This window comes from Oncorhynchus gorbuscha, linkage group LG02 (assembly GCF_021184085.1).
Source record: "Oncorhynchus gorbuscha isolate QuinsamMale2020 ecotype Even-year linkage group LG02, OgorEven_v1.0, whole genome shotgun sequence".
NCBI classification, from domain to species: Eukaryota; Metazoa; Chordata; class Actinopteri; order Salmoniformes; family Salmonidae; genus Oncorhynchus; species Oncorhynchus gorbuscha.
Genome location: NC_060174.1, coordinates 89,085,006 through 89,104,330, shown reverse-complemented (window position 1 = coordinate 89,104,330; position 19,325 = coordinate 89,085,006). Strand labels below are relative to the sequence as shown.

The window sequence follows — 19,325 nt, the reverse complement described above, 5'->3', positions numbered from 1 at the left end:
AGCGCCGCTGGGATGAACGTTTTCTTATTTGCTTATGGCGGAATACAGCTCATTCAAATCTGTCTTTAGTGGCAGCCTCTGACTGGTGGTATGTAAAAGAGCTACAAAGAATACAGATGACACTACCTACCGAGAGAGTTGTCTACAGCTTATCATGAGATACTCTACCTCAGGCGAGCAATAGCTCAAGACTTCCTTAGATATTATGCACCAGCTGTTGTGTACAAAAATACATAGACTGCCGGCCCTTGTCTTACCAGACACCGCTGTTCTATCCTGCCGGTACATCATATAACCAGCCAGCTGTATGCTGTTGTCGTTCAGCCACGACTCCGTGAAGCATAAGATATTCGTTTTTAATGTCCAGTTGGTAGTTTAATCTTCCACGCAACTCGTCGATTTTATTGTCCAAAGATTGCATGTGAACTGTTTTGTTTTGTGTAGATGTGCTTGGCCTCCGAGGCAGGGAAGATGGAAACACAGGACGATACCTGCACCCCACACATCAAAACTGAGACCGTGGTAGAGGAGGCTGGGGACAACACCCATGATCTTCCTCTCTCCTTTCCCCCGTCTTCCTCCATGCCGACTGATGCTAGTCTCCTGCTGCTCAGAGGCCAAGCAGCCATAATCAAAAGGAAGAAAGACACCAGCACCAGAGAGCCGCCCAAAGTGGTGGACAAAGACAAGAGCCCTGGTCCAGGCTCACCCAAAAAGACCATCAAGAAGCGACCTTCATCCGAGTCGGAGTTGGAGAGCCTCTTCTACACTATCGAAGCCGTGGCTAAAGGGGCCTGGGGCGATGCCGGGGAGGATATGCCCAAGAAGAAGGCTCGCTCCGCCGCAGTTACCATTCTGGTAGAGTCCAGCTCACCCAAAAAGAGGGCCAAGCCCAAAGCCAAGAGGCCCCTGAAGGCTAAGGAAGATGAGAGAAATGTGAAGGACAAAGAGGACGACGGACGCACAGAGCTTCCATTGACAGTGGAGACGGTGGTGAATCCAGCAAGCCCCAAGATAGAGGCTAAGGAGGCCAATATTAGCAGCAGCACGGAGGAGCCCACCTCCCCTCCCAGCCCCCCGCACATCAAGCACAAAGTCGAGGAGAGGGAACTGGAGGCCAACGCAGAGGGGTGTGGCTCCAGAAAGTCTGAGAGAAGCTGCAAGGGAGCGCTGTACAAGACCCTGGTGTCGGAAGGGATGCTGACCTCACTGAGGGCCAACGTGGACAGAGGTACGCATTAGTAACCCCCCCTACCCTGTCTCCACAATTACTATCTTAATATGCTGCTGATTTATGCCCATTCCGAGCAAGACCCAGGGTTTTAACTTAATTTTACTGGTGGCTACTCTAAAGAAAGTGTGTGTGTGTGTGTGTGTGTATGTGTGTGCGTGTTAATTAGGCAAAAGAGGTTCTTTTCGAAGTGCATCTGATGAAGGAGGCTGGACTGACGAGACCTGGGCTTTCTCACAGATGGGACCCAGTAATTTCAAGAAGCTTAAGAAGTCCAAATCCAAAGACGAGACCGCGCCAGGGTGAGTTCTGTCCAAGACCAATTCACCCTAATTTACCCTTGTCACTGAAAGATCACTAGTGGGAGCAGAATATAGTGAACAGACAATAATCCCATTTCTCATGGGGCACATTCGTCCTGCAAGGATTCACTTTTGTTGTTATTGAAGTGAGTGACGGAAGATTGGCTATGTGCACTCGTTGCTCATTGAATTTACGCTGCAAGTCTGTTCTATTAGTGAATTGTTGGATGATGACAAATACTGAAATAAAAATGTCTATTTCATCACTAGCTCCACTTTCTTTGTGGTGTGATGGAGTCCTCTGTGTCCAAGTTAACATCTTCCTGTGAGGAACCCCTGAAGAGAGAGCAAATAGCCGCTCAGTTTAAGTTATGGGCACCCCATAAGTGTTTGATATTTTTCATTTTGGCACCTCTATAAGCATTAAGAATATTAAGATTGGTTCAGCCCATTAATAGTTTCAGGGGTTCCCAAAAGTGAATGTTTAATTCAAGCCCTTCTTGGATAATGAGCCAGTTCTTAGGCTGATGAACCAATCTTCGGTTTTTGTTTCCTCTTCGGTTTAAGAAAAGTAGACAAACAAAAAAAAAAGTTCCCACCACTCAGTAATTGAGAAACATAGCAACAGTGGAGCTTACTTATCTGATCAAAGCACTCTTGAAACACTCAAGAGGGAACTTGGAAAAAAGCTATTATTGTGTTGGCATTTCTATAGAAATATAACAATCAACTGGGACAAACAAATGGCACTGTGTTTCCGCATGATGAAGGCCTGGAAAATGGCGGTGGGCATGTTCCTCCTGTATCTAATCAACAACATGTATCACCTTTGCAGTTTGGGGAAACTAGAGGAGGAGTTTGAGAAGAAGTTCAACAGCCTGCCGCAGTACAGCCCTCTGACATTCGACAAAAAGAGCACCGTCGTCACCAAGAAGAAAACTGACGTTAGCACCACACCGGAGGAACAACCTCTGAAACCTGCCAAGGGTGAGCACAAAATGTCACCGGAATGTTCACCAAATGTTTCAAGATGTTTTTACTCCCCATTCCCATCCATACCCCATAACCGCTCATTTTGCTCCTCACTTTCAGAAACTTGACCACTCTCTCATGAAAAAAAGAGACCTTGTTACCATTTAACATTGCATGCCATTCTCTGGTCTCTTTTTGTTTCTTTTTTGTTATATCAGGTCCATCTCCATCTCAGAAAAATACTTTATTCCACAAGATTGTTAGCAATTACAAGGAGAAAAAGAAGAAGCCCAATACTTTGGATAAAGGTGAATTAGAGCATCATGTAATGTAATATGTGTGTGCACTATTTAATCCAGTTGTGAATGTTCTTGGCATGATATTTACATATAGTTGGAGACAATGGATACATTACTCAATGTAAAAATGGACCATGTAAGTACCATACGCTTATATTGCATTATGACCCCTGCTACCATATGCTTACCTCATACCAAAGCCATTATTTTTAAAAGATCACTTGACACAGTTAATCTAGACATTTTGATTTTAGACACATTTAAAACATTCTCTTTTAGTTGTTAGCGTAAATGAAAAAGTCACATCCTATGCATGCCATCTAGCAGAACAGGGTTTCGGACAAAAAACATTTTTTCAGTCAATTCATGATTTACTTTGATGTTTGTTGCCCAGATCTGAAGTTAGAATTTGAGTGGAAGAATTCTACAATCCTTATTGAAAAGGAATGGCTCCATGTTTCCCATCTCTTCTCAGACATAGCGATGCGTAGTGACTCCCCCATGTTAGACTCGGCTGCCAAGGCCGCCAAGGCCACCAAGGCAAAGCCGAGCCCAGCCCCCTGTGCCACCGCCACGCTGAACCCAGAAGCCATGGGAACTAGCCCTAGCGTGCCTGTGGGTAGCCAGAAAAGGAAGGCCAGGAAGAGCAAGATCACCCACCTGGTGCGCTCGGCCGACGGCAGGGTATCCCCAGCCGAAGGTGAATGGTCTTTCCTAATAGTTTATTATGCACATTATCAAATACATTGGATTTAAGTAAATATGTGAGCTAGAAAATGCCAAATGTTTTTTTTAACCATTACAAATTACAGAAACGAGTAGCAACGAGCGTTGTTCTATCCATACCATTTTGAATTATCTTCTTTGGTCCATTTTAACACAGAGGACAAAGCCAGGGACCTGACCCCGGAGCAGGATGACAAGCCATTATCCCAAGATACTTTATGCAATGAAACAGGGTGTTACAATGCATCCAAGCAAGAGGAAGCGGACAGGAGCAGTGCACCTGAAGACCTGCCTGCCTTCTTTAGCCTGTCTGCCCTTGCAGAGGTGGCAGCCATGGAGAACATTCACAGGTAGGCAGGACATAAATATATGACATGGGATGCACCTTTGCTTCAAGGTTCTTATGCTTTTAAACTTTTTGAAACCCCCTGTGTTTAAAAGGTTCTCTGTACACTTTGAATGTGCCATGTTTTATTAGGGCTCCCAAGTAGCGCAGCATCTCAGTGCTAGAGGCATCACTACAGACGCTGGTTCGATTCCAGGCTGTATCACAACCGGCCGTGATTGGGAGACCCATAGGGCTGCGCACAATTGGCCCAGCATCATCCGGGTTAGGGTTTGGCCGGGGTAGGCCATCATTGTAAATAAGAATTTGTTCTTAACTGACTTGCCTAGTTAAATAAAGGTTAAATAAATACAATTATTACCTTTCAATTTGTGTGCAATTGTAACCAAGATAATCAGGTGCAGAGTTCCTAACTAATCAATTACCTTAATTTACCAATCAAGTACAACGGAGGAGCCAAAGCCTGAAGACACACGGGCCTCCAGGAATTGAGTTTGACTAACCAGACAACAAACCATTGGCCCAGCACAAATGCCACACCACAAGTCTTTGCCAAGAACAAAAAGTACATTGTTAAAACGTCTTATGGCTGGGGGGGCAGTATTGAGTAGCTTGGATGAATAAGGTACCCAGAGTAAACTGCCTGCTACTCAGGTCCAGAAGCTAAGATATGCACATTATGGTAGATTTGGATAGAAAACACTCTGACGTTTCTTAACCTCTTACCTCCACCCGACACGCAGGCGTCCCATCTAGACATCTGGAAATGCAAATGCACTACGCTAAATGCTAATAGCACTCGTTAAAACTCAAAACGTTCATTAAAACACACATGCAGGGTACTGAATTAAAGCTACACTCGTTGCGAATCCAGCCAACAAGTCAGATTTGTAAAATGCTTTTCGGCGAAAGCATGAGAAGCTATTATCTGATAGCATGCAACACCCCTAAAGACCCGCAGGGGACGTAAACAAAATCATTAGCATAGTCGGCGCTACACAAAATGCAGAAATAAAATATAAAACACAAAATACAAAACACTTCGAAATACTTTTGTAATGCAACTTTAGGTATTAGTAAACGTTAATAATCGATCAAATTGATCACGAGGCGATGTATATTCTATAGCTGTACGTCTTGAAATAATGTCCGGATAAATCTCAACCAAAATATCAGGTCGGAGACCGGAAGAAATGGGCTGTCTCTTGTTCGTTTGACCAAGAAACAAATCCTAGGCAAATGACAAGACTGTTGACATCGTGTGGAAGCTGTAGGTATTGCAACCTCAGCTCCAGGTAATGTGGTTTCTATTCAACAATACATTCAAGTGGCGCATTGATATAGTTTTCAGTGATCAGATTTTCCTGCGCTTTTCAATGAAATGCACGTTCTGTTATAGTCACAGCCGTGATTTAACCAGTTTTAGAAATGTCTGAGTGTTTTCTATCCACACATACTAATCATATGCATATACTATATTCCTGGCATGAGTAGCAGGGCGCTGAAATGTTGCACGATTTTTAACAGAATGTTCGAAAAAGTAGGGGGTCTGTGAGTATAACAGAGTATGAAGTCTGTGAGTATAACAGAACTCATATGGCAGGCAAAAACCTGAGAAAAAATCCGACCAGGAAGTGGGAAATCTGAGGTTTCTAGTTTTTCAACTCATTCCCTATCCAATACACCGTGTCTATGGGGTCATATTGCACTTCCTAAGGCTTCCAGTAGATGTCAACAGTCTTTAAAACCTTGTTTCAGGCTTCTACTATGAAGGAGGAGGGAATGAGAGCTCTTTCAACCAGGTGTCTGGCATGAGCTGATCACGCACGGTCCCGTGAAAGCGACCTGCGTTCCATTGCATTTCTGAAGATAAAGGAATTCTCCAGTTGGAACATTATTGAAGATTTATGTTAAAAGCATCCTAAAGATTGATTCTATACATCATTTGATATGTTTCTACGGACTCTAACGGAACTTTTTGACTTTTCGTCTGGACCTAGTGATCGTGCCTCATGAATTTGGATTTGTGAACTAAATGCGTGAACAACAAGAAGGTATTTGGACATAAATTATGGACTTTATTAAACAAAACAAACATTTATTCTGGAACTGGGATTCCTGGGAGTGCATTCTGATGAAGATCATCAAAGGTAAGTGAATATTTATAATGCTATTTCTGACTTCTGTTGACTCCACAACATGGCGGATATTTGTATGGCTTGTTTTTGTGTCTGAGCGCTGTACTCAGATTACTGCATGGTTAGCTTTTTCCGTAATTTTATTTTTAAATCTGACAGCGGTTGCATTAAGGAGAAGTGGACCTGTAATTCCATGATTAACACTTATCTTTTATTAATGTTTATTATGAGTATTTCTGTAAATTGATGTGGCTCTCTGCAAAATCACCGGATGTAAATATGAACTTTATTGAACAAAACATACATGTATTGTGTAACATGAAGTCCTATGAGTGTCATCTGATGAAGATCATCAAAGGTTAGTGATTCATTTTCTCTATTTCTGCTTTTCTCTCTTTGCCTGGAAAAATGGCTTTGTTTTTCTGTGACTAGGCACTCACCTAACATAATCGTTTGGTGTGCATTCGTCGTAAAGCCTCTTTAAAATGGTGTAAAATACTTGTGTGCTTGATACATGTATGTTTGAGGAATTTTAATTATGAGATTTTTGTTTGAATTTGGCACCCTGCACTTTCACTGGCTGTTGTCATATCGATCCCGGTAGCAGGATCTAAGCCATAAGAAGTTTTAACCTTTACCTTATTCTCTTCCTCCTATCTCAGAGGCCAGCATGTGATTGGTGACAGCCAGAAGAAGGACATGGCCAAGACCCCTTTGCTCATCTCCTGCGCTGACCAATGAAGTAGAGGAGCCTCTTGCCTCCGGCAAAACAAAATAGATGCTCCCTTGTTCGTTTAAACTTTTTAACCTCCAACTCCTCATCCTGTCCTGGAAGGAAGGAAAGAGACGGAATGTGACTCGTTGATGGAACCCTATGTGATGAAAATAGCTCTTGAGCGCTGGTCTGAGGGGGAAAGAGTGGGTGAACTGACCTTCTCAGTGTTCTCCTGAACACTTCCCTTGGCAGTAGGAGGTCATATCGCCCCTCATTCCCAGACACTCCTGCCTAGAGGACCCTGTGGAAGAGGAAGACCAGTCCCTGAGAGCATGGCTTCCTTCTCTCCGTTAGAGGTAGTTGTGTTAACGTGTAACCTTTGTCTGATATTACGCCATTTTAAAGGTCAAGTTTTGCTAACAAAAATTGCATTTAAAAAAAGAAAGGAAATGTACACACGTACGATAACATCTTCCATTTCAACCACACTGTTTCGCGAAGTTTCCACCTAGCATACCTCGACGTAGGATGAGTCAGATATTGTGTTTTCCTGCACGCCTTCATGCTTGAACTAACACAGCCTGAGTAGATAGTCCTCGTGACTGAAAGGGTTCCAAGATACACAGACCTTACTTGTGTACCTTCATTTTAATTTTACTATTTAGTGTGGTCTATAGACACAGCAGACCTCTTAACCTTCCAGACCATTAGCTTTTAAGCCATGTAGCAGACACTCTTATCCAGAGCAATTGGGATTAAGTGCCTTGCTCAAGGGCACATAGATTTTTCACCTAGTCGTCTTGGGGATTTGAACCAGCAACCTTTCGGTTACTGGCCCAAAGCTCTTAACTGCTAGGCTACATGCCGCCCATGTACGTTGTAACCCCTGTCAACCATTAAGATGCCATCATCATGTATTCAATACTGATCTATCCCTAGCCTTCACGCCAGCTTAGCAACTACTACTACGGTGGTCAGTTTGAACTCAACAGATTGAGGCTCTTGCATTTAAACTTAAGCTTGCGTTTAAGTTTAGATGGGAGGCCTTTGGTTAGCATATTTTCAGTCTTAATCTGCCTGTTTACCTGGTGTTCAACCCTCTACAGTGGGGCTCAATGTGATGACAAGCAAAGTTACTAACAGAATGAATGGTTCTCCATGGCCTTAACTCTCTCATCACGACCCTAACCGTACCACAACCTCTGCTCTTTATTTCTGACGACCATCCCATCCACTACGCAACCATTCACACAATTCTTACATCCGTTTGAATATACTTGAATGATGAAAATGCATTTTGTGTCAATACTTGATCTTATTGCAGTCTGCGTAGCATCTTCAAGGCTAATCCAAATGTGTGCTACTAGTTTCCTAAGAGTTTTTTAACAGACGCTGCACAAATTTTAGGAGTAGGAGACGCTTTTAAGATGTAACTTTTTCTTAGTAGGGTGATGTGTTTTCCTCGTTTTGTTTTTCCTATTGGCCTTTTGATATTTTCTTATGCCAAGTAATGGTCCACTCTTAGGCAATCAGAATAATCAAGGTTTTGCTTTTGAACGTATTTCAATAACAAGACAATGGTCATTGCTTTTAACGCATTGTTTAAAAAAAAAAAGTTTTATTGCATGTTCTAACCGAGGTAGAACAGGCTAGCATCCATTCCATATCCAGATAGCAGATCCTTGTGTCCGTTCTTCTGTTTACAGTGTGTGAGCTGTAGTGGGGGACTCTTGACGTATGCTCTGGGTGTAATCAGAAGGAGAAAGTAGTGTATGACGAACTCACATTGCAAGTCCCCACTGACATGTCCTCCATGAACTTACCATATTATTATTACTCTTTTGTTTCCAAGTTGACCAATGCTCCTTTTCTTAGGTTGTGCAGTAAATCACACTTCTCTCCTTGCCTTTTTCTCTTCGAGTTTCTCTTATTACATTGGAGCCTTCTCCTTCACTTAAGAGTTGTGTGCATTATGATGCTGTTGAACTAGATTTTGTATTTCCTCTTTATCTTGTGTTCCCAACCTCAGTGGTCTTTCCTGAGGCCTAGTTAACTGGATTAAGACTGTTGTGAAAAATCTCATACACAAAGTGATGCATCTATGCTTAATGTACCCGTTAAACAAATGTGCACTGAGATGAGGTGCACTACTTCTAGAAAGGTAGTTTTCACCTTTTTGAGTTAGTATTCTTAAAGCAACTGCATTGCCATTTCTGGGCTATGTCTGAATGATGTGTGCTGTCGGCACAGCATGAACTTTAGAGGCTCTACCCTCTTATTGTCAATGGAGGTATTTAGTCTTGGCTAAGAGATTATAATGCCACAAAGTAGAATAAATTTAAAATATATTGAATAAATCTCTCCAGGATTGGGCTGACTTGTAGAGGGATATGCGCAATGCTGACTCTCTTCGCTGTATTTGTTCATTCATCCCTAAAAGCTGACAAACGGACTGTGAACGAGCAGACCTAAAACATGACTTTTGAGCTCAAAAGAAACTTCAACAAACTTTGGGGGGAAAAATGTGAGACTTTTCAGTTTTGAGAGAATAAATTCAAGGCTGACTAAAATCATCCAAGCAGTAAACTACACATAGTTATTCCACTGATGGACATCAGTGGTGTTATTTCACAGAAATTAAGACATTGCCTTCCCCAAAAAGAGCAGAGATGTGCATGCTTATAACAAGTGGTTTTCAGACATTTGCCAAAGAAAGGGGAAAGTTGTCTTTCAATGACAATTCTATTGAAAACTAAGGTTAGCATTGCAGTTGCACTGCATTTTCATGGTGTATAGATTTTCAGGTAACAAATGTATTATATCAGCACAACTAATCCTATATATCTCATGGGTTTCCTAAGATTTAAACCCCACGTGGGAATGGTGTACACTGTACTGATACCTTTTCAATGCCTCTTTTTAATAGACAATATTTATACCTTATGACCCAAACCAAAATGATATCATGATGATCTTAAGATTTTAATTTATCCCCCATTTCACATAATTCTCCTTTTAAGAGTGTTTAGCCTTCCTCCATATCATGAGGTAAATGTAAACGATTGCACAGGTATTCATGTCTATCTTATGAAATTATGCAGTGAAGTATTCTAAGTTGAAAACAAACCCCTTCAAAATCAGCCATTATGTATCACCCTCAGCCTTTTCTAACTAGTATTTTATTAGGATTCCCATTAGCTACTGCTAAAGCAGCACCTACTCTTCCTGGGGTCCACATCTAGAAGATGCCTCTATAAAATTCCTATATGATTAGTTATCAAAATAAATATAGACGATACCCCTTTGTGCTGGTACTGTCTCCTGAATGTAATCGATTTTGTACCTGTATTTTTATAATTCCAATTCAAGTCTTGACTCTACTGTGTATGTATGCGATGGTGGACTGTTTTCACAGGTGAATAGTTTGTTTCAACCTATGGGCCTCATGACGAGTCAGCTGCTGTGCTGTGAACTCTGTGGAGGTGTAATCAACCATGTATATAAACCCTGGATTGTTGATGTTATGGATTGGCCAATGAGAGGTTTTGAAGCCACCAGTCAGCCATATTGGCACTCCTCAGAAAAGCAGTACTCCATATGAATTAATGGAATTCTACAATATTTAAAGGACACAATTACATGGCCTTTTGTTGTAGTGGGAACAGTAACATTAATACTTTCAAAGAATTGTACTTTAAGGATGTTTCTCACGATTTAAAAGTATGCATTCATGTGTCTGAATAGAATAAATGTGTCAAACGAATGTAGACATTAAATGTATTTCATTAGCTTCCAAAATATTTTTTACAATGGTGAGGGAGTGCCATGATGGAGGCGCAGTGGCTTCAAAACAGTTCCCCGTGTCAATCATCTAGATTATATATACATCATTGGTTGTAAGTAATTATGACTTACCTGCAAATGTCTTTTAGTAATATGAGAGAGTTTGTTTTTATAATTGTGAGGGACAGTGTCACCCCAGATGGTTTTATGTTTCTTCTCTGCAGTTCAATTAGGCTCTCACTTCAGGAAACGGTGAAACCAGGGACACTCAAGCAATTACAAAGAAAAATTGCCAAATCCTCTGTATTCAAGTTTATTTATTACAATTTCCTTTTTATAGTTGTTCCTTTAGTTACAAAAATAGAAAAACCGAATATGCACCCAGATAAAGACTATATAAATGTTCTCCCTTTACAGGAATGTAGATCACAGCTTCCCTTTTGTTCTTGTGAAGAGGTGACGCCAGATCTAAAGTATGTTTCCTCTGATAGTTTGTACAATGTGTGCTCAATCTTATTTATGTCAATAGTACTGTATCATGACATGTATGGACTTGATTGTTACAGCCCAGTTGTTCAATGCAGCCTTGCCTTACTGAAGCACCTGCTTAGTGAGGGATCCCTTAGCCATCGCCCTCAGCCCCTTCCACTGAGTCGTATGTCATAACACTGTCTGCTGACGCAACTATTATTCCTTGAACACCTATTAAAGTAACCTGTATTAAACCTTTTGTACATCAGCATAGTTTCTTCAACATCAAAATGTGATTTCTGGATTCTATTGAACAATTCCTAAAGTAACCATAAGCATTCTATTGCAGCACGGCATCATCTATTTGAAAAAGCTTTGGACCGCAAATCATCTATTTGAAAAAGCTTTGACCCCTATAGCACAGGCAACCCTGGTTCTGGTGTGCAGCAGGCACTTGACCAGATGTGTTGAATTTAAGTAATCACTGAACTGATCAATTAGCTAAGTAGCTCAGTGTGCTGCCTAGTTGGGACAAAATCCAGTAGTAGCTGTGACACTCCAGGAACAGGGTTGCCTCTGCTATAACGTAATCTCTAACCTCTGTGCCATAAGTATTTGCCCCCTTTCTGATTCTCTATTTTTTGACATTTCTGACTCTGAATGTTCTCAGATCAAAACCTAATATTAGATAAAGGGAACATAAACAATGTGGATAATTCTTCATTTAATTAACAAAGTTATACAACACCCAATGCTCCTGTGTGAAAAAGTTATTTCCCCCTTACACTCAATGACTGCAACCAAACACTTCCTGTGTGTTAGTGGAGGAATTTTGGCCCACTTTCATGTAGAACTGCTTTAACTCAGTGATCACCATGCTTGACCGTTGGTATGAGGTGTTTGGTTTTCGCCAGACATATTGGGACCCAAGTCATCTAAAAAGTTGACTCAAGTTTGCCAAAAAGCACCTGGATGATCATCAAGACTCTTGGAAGAATGTTCTATGGACAGATTAGTCAAAAGGGGAACTTTTTGGAAGACATGGGTCCTATTCGGTCTGATGAAAACCAAACTCTGCATTCCACAGTAAGAACCTCAAACCAACAGTCAAGCATGTTGGTGGTAGTGTGATGGTTTGGGGATGCTTTGCTGCCTCAAGACTTAGATTACTTGCCATCATTTTAGTTTTTATTTCACCTTTATTTAACCAGGTAGGCAAGTTGAGAACAAGTTCTCATTTACAATTGCGACCTGGCCAAGATAAAGCAAAGCAGTTCGACACATACAACAACACAGAGTTACACATGGAGTAAAACAAACATACAATCAATAATACAGTAGAAACAAGTCTATATACAATGTGAGCAAATGAGGTGAGATAATGGAGGTAAAGGCAAAAAAGGCCATGGTGGCAAAGTAAATACAATATATCAAGTAAAACACTGGAATGGTAGATTTGCAGTGGAAGAATGTGCAAAGTAGAAATAAAAATAATGGGGTGCAAAGGAGATAAATAATATAAATACAGTAGGGAAAGAGGTAGTTTGGGCTAAATTATGGGTGGGCTGTGTACAGGTGCAGTAATCTGTGAGCTGCTCTGACAGCTGGTGCTTAAAGCTAGTGAGGGAGATAAGTGTTTCCAGTTTCAGAGATTTTTGTAGTTCGTTCCAGTCATTGGCAACAGAGAACTGGAAGGAGAGGCGGCCAAAGAAAGAATTGGTTTTGGGGGTGACTAGAGAGATATACCTGCTGGAGTGTGTGCTACAGGTGGGAGATGCTATGGTGACCAGCGAGCTGAGATAAGGGGGGACTTTACCTAGCAGGGTTCATTGAAGGAACCATGAATAATTCTCTGTTTTAGATCATTCTAAAGGAGAATGTCAGGTCATCTGTCTGTGAGCTGAAGCACAGATCGGTCATTCAGCAAGACAAAGATCCAAAACACACATGAATGGCTGAAAGGCAACAAATGTAAAGTTCTGGAATGGCCTAGTAACAGTTCAGGCCTAAACTCAGGACCTGAAAGACCACAAATGTAAAGTTCTGGAATGGCCTAGTCACAGTTCAGGCCTAAACTCAGGACCTGAAAGACCACAAATGCCGCTGAGTTAAAGCCAGTTCCAAAATTACTCCACAGTGATATGACTCATCCACAACTACAGGAAGTGTTTTGTTGCAGTCATTGCAGCTAAAGGTGGCACAACCAGTTATTGTGCGTAAAAGGGCAATTTATACTGAACAAAAATATAAATGCAACAATTTGAAAGATTTTACTGAATTACAGTTCATATGAGGAAATCAGTCAATTGAAATACATTTATTTGTCCCTATTCTGGATTTCACATGACTGGGAAAACAGATATGCATCTGTTGGTCACAGATACCTTAAAAAGAAGGGCCTCACAATGGGCATCAGGATCTCGTCTCTATTTTTGTGCATTCAAATTGCCATCAATAAAATTAAATTGTGTTCGTTGTCCGTAGTTTATGCCTGCCCATACAATAACCCCACCACCACCATGGAGCACTCTGTTCACAACGTTGACATCAGCAAACTGCTCTCTCACACAACGCCATACACATGGTCTGTTATTGTGAGGCCGGTGGGATATACTGCCAAATTCTCTAAAATGGCATTGGAGGCGGCTTATGGTAGAGAAATTAACATTAAATTCTCTGGCAACAGCTCTGGTGTACATTCCTGCAATCGACATGCCAATTGCACGCTCCCTCAACTTGAGACATCTGTGGCATTGTATGACAAAACTGCAGTTTTTAGAGTGGCTTTTTGTTGTCCCCAACACAAGGTCCACCTGTGTAATGATCATGCTGTTTAATCAGCTTCTTGGATGTATTATCTTGGCAAAGGAGAAATGCTCATGAACAGGGATGTAAACAAATTTGGCACAAAATGAGATTAATAAGCTTTTTGTGAGTATTGGAACATTTCTGGCTAATTTTCTTTCAGCTCATGAAACATGGGACCAACACTTTACATATATCTTTGTATTTTTTTGCGTTTATATTTTTGTTCATTGTATTTTTTCGCACAGAGGCATTTGGTGTTCCTTACCTTTGTTTATTAAATACATTGAAAAAAGTATGAATATGTTGTGTTACTTGTCCACTCTGGTTCCCTTTATCTAATTCTAGGTTTTGGTTGAAGAGCTGATAACATTCAGTGTCTAAAATATGCAAAAATAGAGAAAATCAGAAAAGTGTCAAATGCTTCACAGCACTGTCTGGCAAATCTGACTCCTGATTAAAAGCAAAAATACTAACAAAGTAGTGTTCAATACAGAAGTGGTCCAATGAATTCTAAACTACTGGACTGATCCACTAGCACAGACTGGAATATGTTCCTGGATTCATCCGATGGCATTGAGGAGTTTACCACATCAGCCACTGGCTTCATTAATAAGAGCATCGATGACGTCGTCCCCACAGTAACCGTACGTACATATCCCAACCCAAATACATGGATTACAGGCAACATCCTCACTGAGCTAAAGGCCTGCGCTGCCACTTTCAAGGAGCGGGACACTAATCCAGACGCTTATAAAATATCCCACTACGCCCTCCGACGGACCATCCAGCAGGCAAAGCGTCAATACAGGACATTTACATTTAGATTGAATCCTACTACACCGGCTGACTGTCTTCGGATGTGGCAGGGCTTGTAAACCCAGCCATGAGCAACCCAGTGACACAAGCCTACCAGACGAGCTAAATGCCTTCTATACTCGCTTTGAAGTTAGCAACACTGAACCATGCATGAAAGAGCCAACTGTTCTGGACGACTGCTCTTCTTAGCCGATGTGAGTCAGACCTTTAAAACAGGCTGCAGGGCCAGACGTATTACCAGGACGCGTACTCATAGCATGACCAGCTGGCAAGTGTCTTTACAGACATTTTCAACCTCCCTGAACCAGTCTGTAATATCTATATAGCAGATCATCATAGTCCTGGTGCCCAAGAATGCCAAGGTAACCTGTCTAAATACCCATACGTAGAATGTATGCACACATGACTGTAAGTCGCTTTGGATAAAAGCGTCTGCTAAATGGCATATATTATTATTATTATTAAATGACTATCGCCTTGTAGCACTCACATCTGTAGCCATGAAATACTTTGAAAAGCTGGTCATAGCTCACATCAACACCATCATCCCAGACACCCTGGAGCCACTCCAATTTGCATACCACCCCAACAGATCCACAGATGACGCCATCTCTATTACACTCCACACTGCCTTTTCCATGTATAAGTTTTATATTCTTCAAGAATCAATGGATTTATAATCCAAAAATGGATGTAGCAACTACAGATAGACTTAAAGGAGCAATCAAAAGTGTGCGAGTTTGAGCATGTGTCCATTAGGGGTGGCAGGTAGCCTAGTGGTTAGAGCATTGGGCCAGTAACCGCTGACAAGGTAAAAATATGCCGTTTTGCCCCTGAACAAGGAAGTTAACCCACTGGTCCTAGGCCGTCATTGTAAATAAGAATTTGTTCTTAACTGACTTGCCTAGTTAAAAAAAAAATGTTTTATTCATTTTATCAGCATGATTTAGAAATAAAAGGCCCACTTTTTATTCCATAGGCTGTGATCCACATTATGCAGCTGTTGCAAGAGCACATTTTCCACCGGCTGTCCACTGGTTTCAAAAACAATGATCGATAGGCAGCTTAAGGCTTCCTGAACAGACACTCTTTCACAATCTTCACATACGCTGCTACTACTCTGTGTATTATCTATCCTGATTGCCTAGTCACTTTTACCTCTACCTACATGTACATATTAACTCAAATACCTCTACCTCATACCCTTGCACATTGACTCGGTACCGGTACTCCTTGGCTCATAACCAAGATGGCGTAGCAGTGAAGACGTGTTTGTCCTCTCGTGTACTTTTGTATTTTTTAGTATTTTTTGTATATATATTTACACTTATTTTAATTAGATTATACCTTCCGGTAACCTGCCTCACCCAATGTGATACGGAATCGCTGTTATTTTCAATTTTAGAACACATTCAAGAACCTCCAGAAGCTAACCAGCTAATTAGCTACAAGCTATTTAGTCATTGTTAGCCACTGCTAGGGGCTTTTACCTTCTGCACAGATACCAGCCCTGTTTTTAGCCTGGATAATACTCACTAGTCTACCAGTATCGGACTGTCTCTCCACAACAACGCCGGATTTCTGGGAGGCCCACCTTCCGGCCTACTCAGCTGTTCACCCGAACCCCACTCATACACGGCTAGAGCCCAATACTCCACCGGATCCTTGCTGTAAACTCTGGACCTTGGCACCGGATCACCACTGCTACAAAGGCTATAGAGGCTAACGCCACTGCCACGAAGCTAGCACCAGTTAGCCGTGAGCCAGGCTCATCTCCCGGCTAGCAAACTAAATTCTACAATACCTCTTTCGCCATCTGGCTTGGATTCTCTGTCGACACGGCGCCCCGCCGCACCACCACCGACGAATACTCCATCCGCTGTGCCTTCAACCGGTCTCCGTCGGAGCAGACGCTCCTACTAGCCCCGGGCTACTAACTTTAAACGCTGTATCGCCCGTGTGCTAGTGTAGTGGCGGCTTCCCTGTTCCATCTACTGCTGTCCCCTGGACACTATGATCACTTGGCTACATAGCTGATGCCTGCTGGACTGTCCATTAATCACAGTACTCCATTCTGTTGATTTATTTTTTATCTGTCGGCCCCAGCCGCGAACTCAGGCTCTGTGTGTAGTTAATCCGACCCTCTCTGCCTAGTCATCGCCATTTTACCTGCTGTTGTTGTGTTAGCTGATTAGCTGTTGTTGTCTCACCTGTTGTTTTAGCCAGCTCTCCCAATCAACACCTGCGATTACTTTATGCCTCGCTGTATGTCTCTCTCAAATGTCAATATGCCTTGTACACTGTTGTTCAGGTTAGTTATCATTGTTTTAGTTTACAATGGAGCCCCTAGTTCCACTCTTCATACCTCTGATACCTCCTTTGTCCCACCTCCCACACATGCGGTGACCTCACCCATTACAACCAGCATGTCCAGAGATACAATCTCTTTTATCAACACCCAGTGCCTGAGCTTACCTCCGCTGTACCCGCATCCCACCATACCCCTGTCTGCGCATTATGCCCTGAATATATTCTACCACGCCCAGAAATCTGCTCCTTTTATTCTTTGTCCCCAATGCTCTAGGCAACCAGTTTTGATAGCCTTTAGCCGCACCCTCATCCTACTCCTCCAAAACCCAGGCCCTGCATGTCCCCAGGCACCCTCATTTGTTGACTTCTGTGATCAAAAAAAGCCTTTGTTTCATGCATGTCAACATCATAAGCCTCCTCCCTAAATTTGTTTTACTCACTGCTTTAGCACACTCTGCCAACCCTGATGTCCTTGTCGTGTCTGAATCCTGGCTTAGGAAGGCCACCAAAAATTCTGAGATTTCCATACCCAACTATAACATTTTCAGTCAAGATAGAACTGCCAAAGGGGGAGGAGTTGCAGTCTACTGCAGAGATAGCCTGCAAAGTAATGTCATACTTTCCAGGTCCATACCCAAACATTCACACCATTTGTGAATTGATCGCCCCCCATCTAGCTTCAGAGTTTGTTCTGTTAGGTGACCTAAACTGGGATATGCTTAACACCCCGGCAGTCCTACAATCTAAGCTAGATGCCCTCAATCTCACACAAATCATCAAGGATCCCACCAGGTACAACCCTAAATCTGTAAACAAGGGCACCCTCAGACATTATCCTGACCAACTGCCCTCCAAATACACCTCCGCTGTCTTCAATCAGGATCTCAGCGATCACTGCCTCATTGCCTGTATCCGCTACGGGTCTGCGGTCAAACGACCACCCCTCATCTCTGTCAAACGCTTCTTAAAACACTTCTGCGAGCAGGCCTTACTAATCGACCTGGCCCGGGTATCCTGGAAGGATATTGACCTCATCCCGTCAGTTGAGGATGTCTGGTCATTCTTTAAAAGTAACTTTCTCACCATCTTAGATAAGCATGCTCCGTTCAAAAAATGCAGAACTAAGAACAGATATAGCCCTTGGTTCACTCCAGAACTGACTGCCCTCGACCAGCACAAAAACACCCTGTGGCGGACTGCAATAGCATCGAATAGTCCCCACGATATGAAACTGTTCAGGGAAGTCAGGAACCAATACACGCAGTCAGTCAGGAAAGCAAAGGCCAGCTTTTTCAAGCAGAAATTTGCATCCTGTAGCTCTAACTCCAAAAAGTTCTGGGACACTGTAAAGTCCATGGAGAACAAGAGCACCTCCTCCCAACTGCCCACTGCACTGAGGCAAGGTAACACAGTCACCACCGATAAATCCATGATAATCAAAAACTTCAACAAGCATTTCTCAACGGCTGGCCATGCCTTTCTCCTGGCTTCTCCAACGTCGGGCCAACAGCTCAAATCTAAAATCAAATCTAGAGTCGTCTTTCTATTTCGCAACAAAGCCTCCTTCACTCACGCCGCCAAACTTACCCTAGTAAAACTGACTATCCTACCGATCCTCGAGTTCGGCGATGTCATCTACAAAATAGCTTCCAATACTCTACTCAGCAAACTGGATGCAGTTTATTACAGTGCCATCCGTTTTGTTACTAAAGCACCTTATACCACCCACCACTGCGACCTGTATGCTCTAGTCGGCTGGCCCTTGATACATATTCGTCGCCAGACCCACTGGCTCCAGGTCATCTACAAGTCTATGCTAGGTAAAGCTCCGCCTTATCTCAGTTCACTGGTCACAATGGCAACAACCTCCCGTAGCACGCGCTCCAGCAGGGGTATCTCACTGATCATCGCTAAAGCCAACACCTCATTTGGCTGCCTTTCCTTCCAGTTCTCTGCTGCCTGTGACTGGAACGAATTGCAAAAATCGCTGAAGTTGGAGACTTTTATCTCCCTCACCAACTTTAAACATCTGCTATCTGAGCAGCTAACCGATCGCTGCAGCTGTACATAGTCCATCGGTAAATAGCCCACCCAATTTACCTACCTCATCCCCATACTGTTTTTATTTATTTACTTTTCTGCTCTTTTGCACACCAGTATCTCTACCTGCACATTACCATCTGATCATTTATCACTCCAGTGTTAATCTGCTAAATTGTAATTATTTGCCTACCTCCTCATGCCTTTTGCACACAATGTATATAGACTCTTTTTCTACTGTGTTATTGACTTGTTTATTGTTTACTCCATGTGTAACTCTGTGTTGTTGTCTGTTCACACTGCTTTATCTTGGTCAGGTCTGTCACGAACCGGCTCAAAGCCCGTAACAAAAGGGAGACAACGTGGAG

At 42.3% G+C, this 19,325-nt stretch overlaps 1 protein-coding gene across 6 annotated transcripts in view; it reads left to right on the top strand.

Annotated features, from left to right (window-relative positions):
* Positions 1–11,237, top strand: part of LOC124012361 (HMG box transcription factor BBX-like) — a 43,265-nt gene extending 32,028 nt beyond the window's left edge. For 5 of the 6 annotated variants that reach the window (XM_046325943.1, XM_046325906.1, XM_046325932.1 and 2 more), the window contains exons 11-17: positions 445–1,231; positions 1,401–1,533; positions 2,369–2,520; positions 2,724–2,813; positions 3,280–3,504; positions 3,688–3,880; positions 6,677–11,237. In XM_046325943.1, the coding sequence (XP_046181899.1) occupies positions 445–1,231; positions 1,401–1,533; positions 2,369–2,520; positions 2,724–2,813; positions 3,280–3,504; positions 3,688–3,880; positions 6,677–6,755 (1,659 nt within the window). In that variant the 3' untranslated portion in view covers positions 6,756–11,237. Of the gene's footprint in view, positions 1–444; positions 1,232–1,400; positions 1,534–2,368; positions 2,521–2,723; positions 2,814–3,279; positions 3,505–3,687; positions 3,881–4,008; positions 4,542–6,676 lie in introns of those variants that run through there. The other variant, XM_046325949.1, reaches the window with a different exon arrangement.
* The last annotated feature ends 8,088 nt before the right edge of the window (positions 11,238–19,325 follow it).